Here is a 14,408-nt window from a genome sequence, read left to right as displayed (position 1 = left end):
CCCCTCCCCCCATTTTGGCCCCTCAAGGCAGATCACAGAGTCAACCCAGCACCCCCACCCCCCACCCCACACTGAACCCACATCAGGGAGGAAGTGATGGCCCAGATCCTCCATCTGCCCAGGGTGCTCCTGTGCACGGGGCCACAGAGGTCCTAGCTGGTCCATGAGTGAGGTCGGGAGGCAGCCACTTATCCTCCCACCTTCTGGGGCTCACATCCACAGAACCACCACTGATTGGCTGCCTCACCACCAATGAAAGAGACGCCCAGATGGAGGGAGATCGTGCAGCCCAACTCTGCACTGATAACCCACCACCCAACCACAGGCGAATGTGACTACAGGCAGGAAGCTGAGGGGAGGTGTCGGCTGACAGTGAAACATGGGGGTCTGCCAAGGAGGCTGCTCCCAATGACAGGCGGTGGCTAACAGAAGGTGTGCTGCGCCAAGCACTGTCTCTCAATACTTTATGTCTGTTAATTCATTCCATCTTTACAGCAACCTAGGAGTTACGTGCTATCATCATCCCCATGTTGTAGATGAGAAACTCACGCAGAGAGATTAGGAAACACACCTGTGATGTTCTGACGCACACAGCCGGTGTCAGACCCCAGGTTTTAATTCGGGGGGTTGGGCCCCTTGACGCTGTGCCATTCTGTTTCTCCAAGCACCAGGATTGTCAAAGAGACATGTAAGGGCCGTGTTGCTTAGGGCACACACAGGTTCAAAGAGAGAGAGGCAGGAAGGTGAGAAGTCCAAGAAGAGAGGCAGGAAGGTGAGAATGGAAGTCAAGCCCTCGCTCCACTGCCCACTGACTGGCTGGCCTTGGGCATGAATGTCACCTCTCTGGGCCTCCTTTTCTCCTCTGTTGGATGAAGGGTTGGGCTCCTTTTTCAAGGGCTGACCAGCTATAATGGCTTATAAGTCTCTGATCTAAATTTACACAAGACACAAGCACTTGCCATCTGGCCCATCCCTGAGAGCAGATTCTCAGGGGGAAGGTTCTCGGGCCCTGAGCCAGCACTGCCGAGTTCTGCAGAAGCGACAGCCAGGGGTAGGCAGGGCCCTCCTGAAAGAGCATTGACTCAGATCCTGCCTCCTGATCTCACTTGCCTATGGATTTGCTGCCCTGACATCCATAGACTGACCTGGGGGTGGCCTCGAGCTGGACCAGGCTGGAGACTCCTTGGGTTTTTGGGGTTGAGCCGAGGTGATGAAGATTAGAGAGGAGGGAGGACAGGCAGATGCCCAGGGAGCCATCTGCTGATATGTGGCCCTCGTCTTGTACCCCGAGCTTGGATGCTTTATGCTGGGCATAGCGGTGGCTGTGGCCTCCCCATGATGCTGAACACGGGCCTCAAGGGACACTTGGCGTGGCCTAGGGAACTGTGTGCTGGGGGTGGCTCCGCTCAGTCCAGAAAGGCCGCTCCTTTGCTCCCATATTCCCATGGGGACCAGCAGAGGCTTTGCTGCTCTCCGGCCTGGTGTGCCTGGCCCCTCAGTCTGTGGACCCCGGGCTCCCGCTCTCTGTGTGACTCCTGGCTCTACCTCCTCCTCCCTTCTCACCACCTTGTTTCTACATCTTGGGAATATTGTTCCCAGAGTCCCCACCATCCAGGTCCCCTGAGCTGTGTGTCCTCTCGCCTCTTCCCCAGCGAAGGCTCTGAGGAGGCCTCTCACCTTCTAGATAAACACTACATTAAGATCAACACTGGACATGGGCAGGCACAGACTTCCTGCCTTTCCTCATGGTGCCTGCGCTCCCTTTGCTCCTGCCCCCCTCCCCATCATCCTGTGACTGATTCCCCAGGATAAGCAGTCTCTTGAACAGTGTTGGTCTTTCTTTGGGATCATAGCCCTGCGTGGAGAAAAGCTGGGCTTCACTCCCTCCCCTCCAAAAGTCTGGACCTGGCCTCGCAGGGCAGGGGCAGGAACTGAAGTAGGGCCATAGGACCTGTGGCTGTGGGAAGATAAGACCTTCAATAAGGCTGGCACTGCCTAGGCCACCTGGACACCTCTCAGCTTGGTGCCCCTGTCAGCCACAGATGTTAACCCCACCCCACCCCCATCCCCACCCCACCCTCCCCCGGCACTCCCAGGAACAGTGCAGGGTCCAGGGCTGGGACTCTCCTGATGCTTCCCACAGCTTTCTGCTTCTCCTGGGCAGGGGTGCTCCGGCTGTTGGGGCTGCCAGCCTCCTCCTGCATGCTCCATCCAGGCCACACCTGGCCCCTTCACCCTTTCCTCTACTTCTGCCCTAAGCTTGCTTCCTGCAGTGACCCTCGGGGGTCTCAGATCTGTTGCCCTAACACCGTCCTTTGCTTCCAGGATTTCCGGAAATATGAAGAAGGCTTTGACCCCTACTCCATGGTGAGAGAGAACTCTCCTCCCCCGCGAGTAACCCCAGGAATGAGGGCTGGGCGTTACAATGTGTTTGGTGGTGATACATTCTGGGCCCTGGGGGTGCCAGGGATGAGCACATGAGGAGCCCCAAGAAGGCCCCAACTGCTCTGCTCTTTCCTGTGAAGGCACCTTTCAAATGGCATTCAAGTGGGAAGTGTATGGTGTATGTGTGTGTGTGTGTGTCTGATAACAAGTTACACTCACTGAGCACTAACTACATGCCAGGCACTGTGCTGTGTGTTTATGAGACATGCTCTCGCCATCTCACAACATTCCCAGGAAGAATGGAACTGGGATTTGTGCGTGTGCCCACATGTTCCCCAGTGGGGCTGGGACCCCCAGTTCCAGACTGATGGTGGGAGGCTGGGAAAAGTCCCCTTGTCCATGTCCTCCTTAAGTGCTTGAGGACAGCCATGTCCCTTCCCACCCTTGCCCCACCCTCATCCTTCAGACAGACTCAAAGCTCCCCATTGTCTTTTCCCTCTAGTTCACCCCAGAGCAGATCATAGGGAAGGATATCCGGCTCCTGCGCATTAAGAAGGTACCTGGGCACATGGAGGTTGGGTAGCCGCCACGCTTCTCTGCCCCTGTCCCTCCCATCTTGGTCCCCTGCTTCTCCAACTCTCAGGAGACTCCTGGCTGACTCCCCAGATCCCCACTGTCCCTCCTCTCTCCCTTGAGGGGGCCCCTCCTGTGGTGGTGTCCCACGCCCTGGCCCTGCCTGGTGACCATGCCTCATTTTCTCCCTACGGCCCTGCCATTGGCCCCATGGCTTCTCCTGTCCTCTACGTGGCCCTGTCAAGAGGCTCATTGCCCAGGTGCCCACAGGCTGCTGTCTGCTTGGCTCCCTAAGGCCTGTTTTTCTCTAACCAGGAGGGATCCTTAGACCTGGCCTTGGAAGGTGGTGTGGACTCCCCGATCGGCAAGGTGGTCGTCTCGGCTGTTTACGAGGGGGGAGCTGCTGAGCGGCATGGTGAGAGGGGACAGCCGTGTCCTGGTTTGGGGATGGTGTGGTGGTTATACAGGACTCTGCAGGAAAGCCAACAGCTGCCCACTCGGAGTGGTTGGCAGTTGCTCAAGAATGCCCCTTCCTGTTCATCCGTCCACCCAGTACCACATGTTGCCTGTGTGCATACAGTGGTGCCAGGGCCTGTGAGTACACAGCCAAATCAGATATACCCTGCCCTCCAGGGGCTCCCCATCTCGTGGTGAAAACGTGCTCAGAATCACCAGGTACTGACAATAACAGTGCAGTCTGCCAAGGGCTGACAAAAGACTATGGGGGTGGAGGGAAGCTGTGGGAACTCTGAGGGGCCCCTAAGCCACCAAGGGAAAGGGGGCTGCTGGGAAGAGACCGATTACAAATTGTGAACTATGCTCTGCAGGAAAGGACCAGGATACAGTGAGAGAATAAAAAGAGCGATCTACTTTAGAGTGAGTGGGGGTCAGGGAAGACCTCTTTGAAGAGAAGACATTTCATCTCAGATGTAGACTAGACGAAAAAGAGAGGGAACAGTATTTCAGGTGGAACAGCAGGTGAGGCAGGAAAGAGCTTGGCCAGCTCAGGGCCCTGAAGCAGACCAGCAGGGCTGGAGCACAGAGAGGGATGGCTTGCAGAACTAGCTCATATTTCTAGTAACCTCCCTGGGAATGCAGGCCTGCCTCCCTCTGAAATAGCAGAGGCCCGTAGTAAAGCTGAGTGACAAAGATTATCACTGGTGTCCCTGTCTACTAAGTGGAGTGGGGGTGAGGGAGTGCGGACGGTGTGGGAAGGAAGTGCCTTTGAGCAACCTGGTGGATTGTTTCCCCTCGTGCTTCCGGAGCCCATGTGAGCTTTCAGAATCCAGGAGTCAGGCTTCTTCTGCAGCTCCACGGTGACCCCCTTAGCCAAGCCCTGGGCTAGGCACATGTCACATACAGCCCAGTTGCCAATCAACCTCATCTTCCCGCAGGCGGTCTTGTGAAAGGAGACGAGGTCATGGCAATCAATGGCAAAATCGTGACGGACTACACCCTGGCTGAGGCTGAGGCTGCCCTGCAGAAGGCCTGGAATCAGGGGGTAAGAGCGAACCTCCTCCCTGACTCCCTCCCTTGTGTGTTTGCCTCAAACCCTGGCCTCTGCAACCAGGCCTTAGAGCCGGGGTTCCTCATCCCAGGGGGGTATCCAGGATCCAGGCAACACTTGGGTGATGCCCACATACCCCATTCAGCCAAGAGTCTCAGTCTGACAATGTGGGATTCAGAAAAATAAATGTCAGTTCCTGATTTTGAATCCAAAAAGCAAGTAGCACAGATACAGACTCCAGAAGATTAGGTGTGGCAACCCACCCAAGAAGAAAACTTAAGGTCTTCTGTAAGTGCGCACTGACCAGGAATCAAGAGTGCCTGGGGCTACTAGAAAGCATTCACAGAAGCAGAGGGCCCAGAATGGAGGAGGGGCTGAGGGTAGCCTGCTCTGTGCTCATTAGACACCTGGGTCAGGGCCACCACATAAGATCTCCCAGGCTGTGCACTGCACAACTCGAGGGGTGCCCTCCTACCAACTACAGTGTGAATGGCGCCCGCTCATGTTGTGCAATGCACAACCTGTGCAACTGTATGCAGGCAGCCGAGCCTGGGGTATTAAGTTCAGAGCCGAGGAAGCTGACCAGATGGGACTGGGACCCACATGAAGGGATGTGGAGAAGAGAAGACTTACGGGTAACATGATGACTGTCTTTGATTATCTGAAGGGCTGCCTTAGGGTAGAGGGAGCAGAAGTGCTATCTGTGGTTCTTGAGAACAGAACTGGATTGGATGGAGGGAGGTCCTGGGAAGAGATTTCAGTTCCATACTAGGAGCTATTGCTTGGTAGAGGGACCCAGTGGTAGTTCACATACCTTTTATTGAATACGCCCAAATCAAGGGTGGACAATGATGGATAAGCCAAGGATGGCAGTGATCCATTGAGGGGGTGCATGCGTTAGGATCAGAAATCTAGCCTACAATTCCCTAATTGGCTGTACCTCAGAATAACTCAGGGACCTTGTTAAAAATACTGTTTCCCAGGACCTACCCTAGATTTCCCGGGGTCAAGTCCAAGAATCTAGAGTTTTAAGAAATTCCCCCATGACCCCAAGGATGCTGCCTGGCCCTGGTCCACAGGTCAGCATTTGGGAACTTGGTGTCATACAAGGGCCTGGCAACCCTGGCTCTGTGGTTTGAAGCCTCAGAGACTGGAAGCTTCCCCAGACCATGGGGCCACAAAGTGAGACCCATCCCACCAGGAGGTCCTCCAGACCCAACTGGGCCCACCTTCCCATGAGAAGAAGGTCCGAGCCAGCTGATCCTGGGCCATGGTGCCCAGGAATGGGAATGGAGTGTCAGGGGCAGACATGCCATCAATCCCTGAGCATGCCCTAGCATCACATACCTTCTCCCCACAGGACTGGATCGACCTTGTTGTTGCTGTCTGTCCCCCGAAGGAGTATGATGACGAGCTGTAAGTGTGTGCGGGAGCCTGGCACACTACCTCCTCTGTCTCTTCCTCCTCCAGAATCTTGGCTCCCTTCTGCCAGCCCACTCCCGGCCTCCATCAGCCTGAAGGAATGCCCCAAGCACACAGCTTCTAGTAGAAATCACTCCTAGAACTCACTGAGCTAGAGAAAGCCTAGAACTAAGTCATGGTCCTCAAGCATTTTCAGAGCTGCCTCTGAGACTATCTTGTCCAAATTCTTCTTTACGTCTGGAAAACTAAGGCCCAGAGAGGTTCAGGTCTCAGACCAAGTAAATGGTGAAGTTGGTACAAAGCCTCGGGACTTCTGATTCCCCACTCAGAGGCTCAGCCCTCACACCCTCATCAGCTAGTTTACAGATTTCTGTCTTTAACTCTCTGGATGGTCTCCCTGATAAGTAACTGCTTTGCTTCTTGCTGAGTCTTTAAGCTGCCAGGACCACAGACTTTGGCCCTACTTGCAGGATCTGCGAAGAGCCTTGGTCCAGTTTCCATCTTCCTCTGTGATTTCCTATATGTCTGTTTCTCTCTGTTTCATTCCTGTCTCTGTACCTGTGTGGATCTCTAGTTCAGTCCTCTCTGTCTCCTTCCCCTCTCTCCCTCTTCCCTATTCTCTCTGTCAATCTCTCTCTCCCATCTGCCCCACTCTTTCCCCTTCTCTTCTCTTCATTGCCTTCCCTCTTCTTTCTTACTTTCTCCTTTGCTTCTCTATCTCTGAGTCTCTGCATCCATTTTTTTAAAAAATATATTTTATTGATTTTTTACAGAGAGGAAGGGAGAGAGATAGAGAGTCAGAAACATCGATCAGCTGCCTCCTGCACATCTCCCACTGGGGATATGCCCGCAACCCAGATACATGCCCTTGACCGGAATCGAACCTGGGACCTTTCAGTCCGCAGGCCGACGCTCTATCCACTGAGCCAAACCGGTTTCGGCTCTGCATCCATTTTTATCTGTCTTTTTCTGTCTCTGTCTTTGTCTCTCTCTACCTCTCTGGTGTCTGACCTCCATCTTCATCTTATCACATCACCTCCTTACCCCTCTGCTTGCCTGTCGTGGCTGGACCTGCCTGCTCCCCCTGCCCAGCAGAGGCTGAGTCCTGTGCATGTCTTAGAGAAATCAAGGTCTCATAGCAAGGAATTCTGGAACCCAGGGCCTAGGCAGGAGCCAAGTGAAGGGAGAGGTCCGATGGAGTTCTGCCTGGGAATAACTGAGCCCTGTTTTGTGTTTCCTGCTCTGCTCTGCGTATGTAGCTCTTCTCTTCCCTCCTCTGCAGCCGAAAGCCCCCAGCCGGTCCGAAAGCTCCTTGAAGACCGTGCTCCCGTGGTTAGACACGGGTTCTTCCTGCAGCTGGAGCCTGGCAGCCCCCCACGGTGAATAGGCAGGCGGGCTGCAGGGCCCCGTCTGTCCATGCTGCGTGTCGTGGCCGTCTGCTGCCCATGCCGTCGGCAGGTTCTTTGGACTGGTGTCTGGAGGGGCCCACGAGGCGCCATTCCTGAAGTGCCACTCAGGCCTGCTCTTGGCCACACTGGGTTTCTGTTGGACTCAAAGGCTCTCTCATTCAGGGGAGCTGAGCAGAGCCTGCTTTGTAGCAGGCTGGGTCCTGGGCATCCTGACTCACCACAGCCCTTGGGACCTGCCACAGGTCCCACACAGCACCCCAGTGAGCAGGATGGAGCGGTGAGCACCATCCTCTGCTGGGCACAGACAGTGCTTCAACCCGGGCACCACGGGCTTGGAGACCCCAAAGCAAGTGCAGCCTGGAGTTCCCCTTCCTTGGGGTGCCACCTTCTGGGAGCCCTGCTCCACTTCGCCCCATGCTTGGGCAGGGCCAGGGCGATTAAGAAGCAATGAAGGCTGGTCCAAAGAACCAGGGTTGGCCTATTGGGGTTGTTCATGTTGTGACTGTAGTGGCCTGAGCCTGGCTCAGACCAAACTGTTCTCTGTGCCTTCTCTCTCCCGTGGCTCTGGATTCTTATCTGAGGGACACTGCGGAGCCCACCTGTGGGATGTGTTTTCCACCCTGTGACAGGGCTGTGCCCATGGGCAGAGCTGGCAGGTGGCTGTGAAACTGGTGTTTGGTGTGGTCTAAAGCCCACAGCTAGCAGCATTTAGGGCAGACGCAAGCCTGGACTTATGTCTTTTCTGTCACAAGTTCCTCAAAACATAAGGGCCTCATGCTCCCAAGACCACTGGCCGGCTCTGCTGTGGTTTCGGGGATGGCCTCAGTGGCCCTATGTTTTCTGTCGCGTGTCCTCTGCTCTTTGTGAGGGACCCCAGCCCCTCTGCCTTCCGGCCCCCTCCTACCTCATCCCAGGTGTCCCTTCTGCTTCCTCCCTGGCCTCCTGTGTGCTGTGGCTATGACTGGTGTGTAGCTGCTGGGGGCCTGCACCAAGAGGGGCTGCCAGAGGTTGGCAGGGCCGTGCACCCCTGGGGAGTTCTGCCTGTTGTCAGGCCCTTCCCTGGGCTGAGTGTGCACCCACAAGGCCTGCACCCTCCTGGTCTGTTTCATCTTCCCCACAGGACCTTCTTCTGAAGTCCAGAAGGAGAAACCAAATTCACCCCTCGAAGCCAGTGAGCTCTGGACCCGCCCTTCTGAACACAAAGCCGGGAACCAGCCTTGAGAGACGCCAGCCTGCAGGCACCCTGGAAACCCACAGTCAGCACCCAGCGGCTTCAGACACCCATTGGCCCTGTAGAGGAGCTGCATGGGAGCACCTCGGCCATTGCTCTGAAGGCCAGTATGGAGGGAGAGCAGCCAATCGTTCTGGAAGGGCCCCTGGAAGCCGGACTCGCATGTCTTCTCTCTGGCCCTGTGAATTTGGTCTCTCCCAGCCCTGGGAGACTTCTCCCTTGAAATCCAATAGGACCTGACTCTTCGGTCCCACTCTCTACACCCTTCTCCCCTTGGTCCTTCCTGCTGTCATTGCTGCTAAGATTGCTGCCACAAACCTTACTTTGAACTCATCAGTAAAATAAACAGATTTCTTTTCCAGCTTACAGGAGAGAGTGTGGATTTGGGTAGCAAATTCAAGACTGTGAAATTAAAAAAACAACAACATATAACGTTTTGGCTCCTAATCAAGAGTGAGAAACAGAACCCAGTGCTGGAATTTGGGTCTCACAGGAAGGAAATAATCAAGGCCAGGGGCTGCTTGGAGCCGAGGCTGAGGCAGCAGAGGCAGGCTGAGCTGGGCTTCAGTGTCTTCTCAGCAGAAAGATGGCAGGAAATGAAGCCAGTGTCGTAGAGACTTTACTCAATTCCAGAAAGCATAGCTTTAAGCAGGGGCCCCAGATGGTTGCCTCAAGGTGTGGGGTTCCCCAGCTTCTCTCAGGGACAGCATGGCCACGGCTGCTTCCCCTGAGGTCCCCAAGACAGGGTGTGAGTGAGGGAGGTGCAGGGGTCCAGCCCGTCCATGAAATTACATCCAGCAGAACCTCATGGAAGGAGACAGGGCTTGAGCCAAGGAGCTGTCGGAGGATAAGTGGAGGCCCTCCTGGTCACAGGGCCTAGGAACGCTCTCAGGCTAGCTCCAGGGAAGAGAGTGGGGTCGTGTCAGTATTAGGCATCTTACGGAAATCCGAGCCAAGGAGACATAGTGTCCTCAGGCTTCCTGAGAATTGGAAGTGGAAAGTGGTTCTGATTTAGTGTCTCAAAGGAGCAGCACTCTCTGTTCAGGCCTCCTGTCTCTGCCACCAGCTTCCTCTGTACCCCCAGGGCTCAGCTTGAACATGGCCATCATGATCATTGGCCAAGCTCTAGGTGACTTTTCAGCTGTGACTTCATCACCATCACCTGGCTCAGTTTCCATTTCCCAACTCCAAATTCCCAAGGCAGAATCTGATTGGGCCAACTCACCTGAGTGGGCAGCCCTAGGGCCAGGGATCATTCCTAGGTCCAATCAGCTATGGCTAGGGGTGGCATCAGGTCCCACCTAACATAGCTGCTGAGGCAATAGAGACTGTGGGGAGCAAGTCATAATCGATGGGAGGCACAGAGAAAGAGAGAATCTGTTGGACTTTCTGATCTCAGTGGAGACAAAGCCACAATGACCTTCTAATAGCTCCAGAGACAGCAGCCATGCTGAGGTGTTCTCTGTATTTTCTTATCTAGCTCCTGACTTGACTCTGGAGACAATTCCAAAATGAAGGTAAAAGGAGGTGGCTCATCTTTGCTGCCACCCACTATGGGCGAGGCCTGGGCTGGACCCTGGTGTCTGCCACCTCAAACTGCAATGACTGGGGTGGGTGCATGGCCCCCCAAGGAGCCAACACTTAGCATTGACTGCATGACAGAGACTATCCTAACCACTAAGAGCATCTGCTCCCCACAATGACTCTACAAGGTAGGTAATAATATCATCACCAACCCCGTTTTGTTAAGAGAAGATTGAACTACAAAGCGGTTACCTGACTTGCCCTAGGTCACGTGAGAAAGTGGAGCTGGCACTTGAAGCCCAGGCACTCTGACCCCAGAGACCATACCCTCTCACCACATCCTGTGCAGGGCAGGGCAGCCCTAGTGGAATGTCTCAGGTTCCAGACCTTTGGCAGAACAATTCTCCCCATAGTTGATGAAGAACAACTAACATTCTGCTTGCTGTTCAGCGATGGTTACCTCCTCGTGTGACTCACAAATACTGCTGCTGAGGCCTCCTGCTTGTTGATGCCTGGAATCTCAGCATTGGAAGTTATCTCCAGCTATTCTTAGTTCTTGGCACCTCAGAACAAATGAGTTTATCAGTGCTTTTCAGCGCTTGATGAGTGGGACAACAAAGAGGGCCTGAGCCCCTGGTTAGAGGAGAGGAGCAGGGAAGGTGTGCCACTGGGCAGGGTGGGAAGAGGGAATAGGGGAGGCTGGGATGTGAGTGACATAAGTTCTGAGCCACAAGGCTGCCTAGGGCTGGCAGGGTGTGTGGGCTTCAGCTTGCTTTTTTATAAGGCCTGACTCCTCTTCACTATCATCAAGGAAATCAATTTTCATGTATTGGAAAGTTCTCCCATGTTGAACCCAAAGTACACAGCTCTCCCCAACAGACATTGGCAGTAACCAGGTAAGAAGTGGAAAGCCCAGAGAATGTGTTTAGAGGTTGGGCCTAAAGCAGTTCCTAACTTTCCAGGGGAGCCATGATGGGCCCTTCTGAGGCAAGAGTCCACTAGGGGCACTGGGCCAGACCTGGGAATTCACTTCAGTGCCAAGGCTGAGTATTCAGGAAAAAACCCATCCAGGCAAAGGACAGCCATGCATCACCCATCGGCTCCCACACACATGGCAGACATCACTACGGTAATCCCAGTGCTCTCTCTAACCAGCTAAACAGGGAGCCACTAACAGCTGATCAAACCTGGCCACAAGATGAGCCCTACTTGCCACCTTTGAATCGACCTCCCATCCTTGGGTATTCAGGAAACTGAGGCCAAGGAGGGGCTTTCTTGTCCAGTGTCCCCCTAACTTGGTGGTAGAGCTACCATTTCTGTTGCACCGTGGAAACAAAACCGGAAAAAGTTGGGAACTCGAGGTGCCCTTTGACTGTGAACTTTTAGCATTTTATTTATCTCACTGAACTTGCTTCCCACAGCTAGTCTCGGGTTTACTGAGCTGGCCTTGAACCTCTCACCTCTGCATCTGGAAGTCGGAGTGCAAGGGCTGGGGTACAGCCTCTGTGCTTAGAGACACCCCTTTGGGCCTGAGCAGGGCTAGGAAGTTGGTTTTCACCCGACTCCAACCTAATTCCCAAGCCTGAGACTTGGATAAAAATCTGTTCTCAGAGCTGAAAGCCCTTTTCTCTTCCTGTCCTTGCAGTGACCCTTCCCAGGTCCCTGGGCCCAGGCTGGCCATGTTCTGTGAGAACCGGAGGGCGCAGGCACAGCCCCTGGGAAAGGCAGATGGGGGCTGGCCCGGGGAGAGGGCAGAGGTCCTGCCACAGCTGTCCTCCTGGGGCCTGGAGGGGCACCCCAGCAGCCCACCCACTGACCTTGGTGGGAGTAAGATTGCTACTAACTGCTAGGTATTTACTCTGTGTCAAGCACTGCGCTGAGCCCTAAGCCTGTAGTGACAGGTAATCGTTACCAGACATTACTAAGAGGAGACAATGATGCTGTTTATGTTCATCAAGGGAGCTGAGGCACCAAGACTTAAGTAACGTACCTGACTTAAATAGTAAATGGAAGAGCCAGATGTAGACCCAGGCAGGGTGGCTCCAAAAGTCCATATTGACCACCATGCTATACTGCTTTGAGAAGTGGGAAAGAAAGGATGGGTGGAATATGATTTCAGAAGCACCAGGGGAAACTCCAGCCATAAAATAATTCCTCTCTGCACCTATCTTTTCTCTGCTTCATTGTGTCCTTCCCTCTGCAGAGTGAAGCAGCCCACACCTGGCTCTCCTTAAAACTCTCCAACACCTCCCACTGAGATGGACCCTTTGTGACAGAGATAGGTCACCCAATTCAAGACCACTGAAGTAAAAAATCCAGGGGTAGCTGATGTCAGGTCTGACTAGATCCAAGTAGTAAAACAAGACATTGGGAACTTGTTCTGGGCATCTGTAGCTGTCAGAGGGTGGGGTGGGGGTGAAAGAGAAAGAGAAAGAGGGGAGGGAGAGGAGAAATTTTAAGGAATTGGCTCAAACGATTGCAAAGCTTGGCAAGTCCAAAATCTGCCGGGCAGGCGAGCAGGTTGGAGACCCAGGGAAGAGCCAATGTTGCAGCTCAAGTCTGAAGGCAGTTTGGGGGCAGAATTCCCTCTTCCTCAAGGGCATCAGTCTTTTTTCCATTAACCTCTTCAACTGATTGGGTGAAAACCACCCACATTATAGAGGATAATTTTTACTCAAAGTCTACTAATTTAAATGTTAATTTCATCTAAAAAAATACCTTCACAGCAACACCCAGACATGTTTGACCAAATATCTGGGTAGCGTGGCCTAGCCAAGTTGATACGTAAAATTACCCAGCACACCATCTCTGGACTCTCCCCCCATCTGGTTGGCTTCATTCTCATATAGGCTCTTCCCATGTGATGCCAAGATGGCCCTCCAGCATCCAAAACGTAGTCTACCGCGTAGTGCAACCCCCGTGGAAAAAGCACATCTCCATCCTAAGAGTGCCAGCTAAATCCCAAGGACTTACTCTGATTTGCTTGACTTGAGGGTAAGGCCTTCTCCAATTGGCCAAGCCTGCGTTACACATTCACACATGTAGCCCCATCAGCACCCCATGGACTGAGTGAAGGGAAAGGATGGGTTCCAAAAGGAAAATTGGGGTGCTGTTACAGAGGAAGGAGAAATAGATCTTGGCAGGCACAAAGCAGGGTCCACTAAGGACCTCAGTCCCCCAAAGTTCCTTCTCCCCCTCCCTTCCTTCTGTTCTTCCCTTTTCCTGTCCCTGTGACCTACTCTGGGAGGAATCGGGTGCTCAGGAGGCCAGGGGTTAGCTCCCTTGGTGTGTGGAACCCTCACCAACTCACAGCTGCTTGGCCACCACTTGGGGAGAAGAAATGGGGAAGTGAGGGGCCTGCTATGACCACAGAACTCTCACAGCTGAGACACAGCTGTCCCAACACTTGCTCCCCAAGTACCCTGAGAAGTGAGAACTCAAATCTGACCTGGGGCACACTACTGAAGCTCTATCTCCATTTCCCCAAGTATAAAAAGGAGCATAAATAGTACCTACTTCACAGACTGATGAGACTCTAAAGGAATATAGATAGAGAACTTAGAAACAGTTCTTGGATCTCAAGTGAATGATAACTTTTTTAAAAATCGGGGATAGGTGCTGTAGAAAGAGCCGCTTGGAGCCCATTTCACCCCTCAGGATGGAGCTTCCCAAAGATAGGTGTAAGGCAAATTGTTCCTTCCCCTGCCCCTGTGCCCCCCAAACTTACAACTCCAGCAACTAGGGGAGCTGCTTCCCCTCCACGTGTTACATACAGAAAGTCCTCCATGCCCCTTCCCTTTCTAGGGAGCACTTGCTTCCCCAAGAGGCCACCAGCTGAGTTCATACACACACACACACACACACGTATACAGATTTGAGTTTTAATATTCATCTTTATTAACTTTAGCCTGAAGTGCACACAAGGTTTTCTAGAATAAAGACAGAGTGCTCATCAACTGCCTTACAGTAAATGATAAGCATGTCTGTCCCTCTCCCCCTCTCAGTTGCCCCAGACTTTACCTCTCATGTGGTGCAATGAAAACCTGATGGAAAAACCTACTTGAGTGGTGAGAGGCTCCATAGGCCAGAGATGGGAAACAATGGATTTTCCCCATTTACATACAGGAGAGAGACGGTGGCCCCTCCCCTCCAGAAAGGAGAGATAGATAAAACAACAACGTTGCTTCTTTGAGAGGGGACGGAAAGGGTTGTGGATTCTCACCCGAAACTCTGCAATATACACACCTATGGAGTAAGAACCCTAGTCTTCGTGGCACCTTAGGGGCTGGTCCTGGTTCCAAAACTTTGGCCCTCTTGGGGAGATAAGAGAAGTTGTATTATCCTTTTTGAAAATTGT

The 14,408-nt window shown here is 53.4% G+C and overlaps 1 protein-coding gene across 2 annotated transcripts in view; it reads left to right on the top strand.

Annotated features, from left to right (window-relative positions):
* USH1C (USH1 protein network component harmonin) overlaps nt 1-8,883 on the top strand; it is a 45,439-nt gene extending 36,556 nt beyond the window's left edge. Inside the window, exons 21-27 of one of the 2 annotated variants that reach the window (XM_036325578.1) lie at nt 2,326-2,367; nt 2,888-2,941; nt 3,274-3,373; nt 4,353-4,459; nt 5,351-5,353; nt 5,826-5,881; nt 7,147-8,409. In XM_036325578.1, coding sequence (XP_036181471.1) covers nt 2,326-2,367; nt 2,888-2,941; nt 3,274-3,373; nt 4,353-4,459; nt 5,351-5,353; nt 5,826-5,881; nt 7,147-7,270 — 486 coding nt within the window. In that variant the 3' untranslated portion in view covers nt 7,271-8,409. The other variant, XM_036325577.1, reaches the window with a different exon arrangement.
* The last annotated feature ends 5,525 nt before the right edge of the window (nt 8,884-14,408 follow it).

This window comes from Myotis myotis, unplaced genomic scaffold, assembly GCF_014108235.1.
Source record: "Myotis myotis isolate mMyoMyo1 unplaced genomic scaffold, mMyoMyo1.p scaffold_m19_p_10, whole genome shotgun sequence".
NCBI classification, from domain to species: domain Eukaryota; kingdom Metazoa; phylum Chordata; class Mammalia; order Chiroptera; family Vespertilionidae; genus Myotis; species Myotis myotis.
This window is presented reverse-complemented; position numbering and strand designations above follow the sequence as displayed.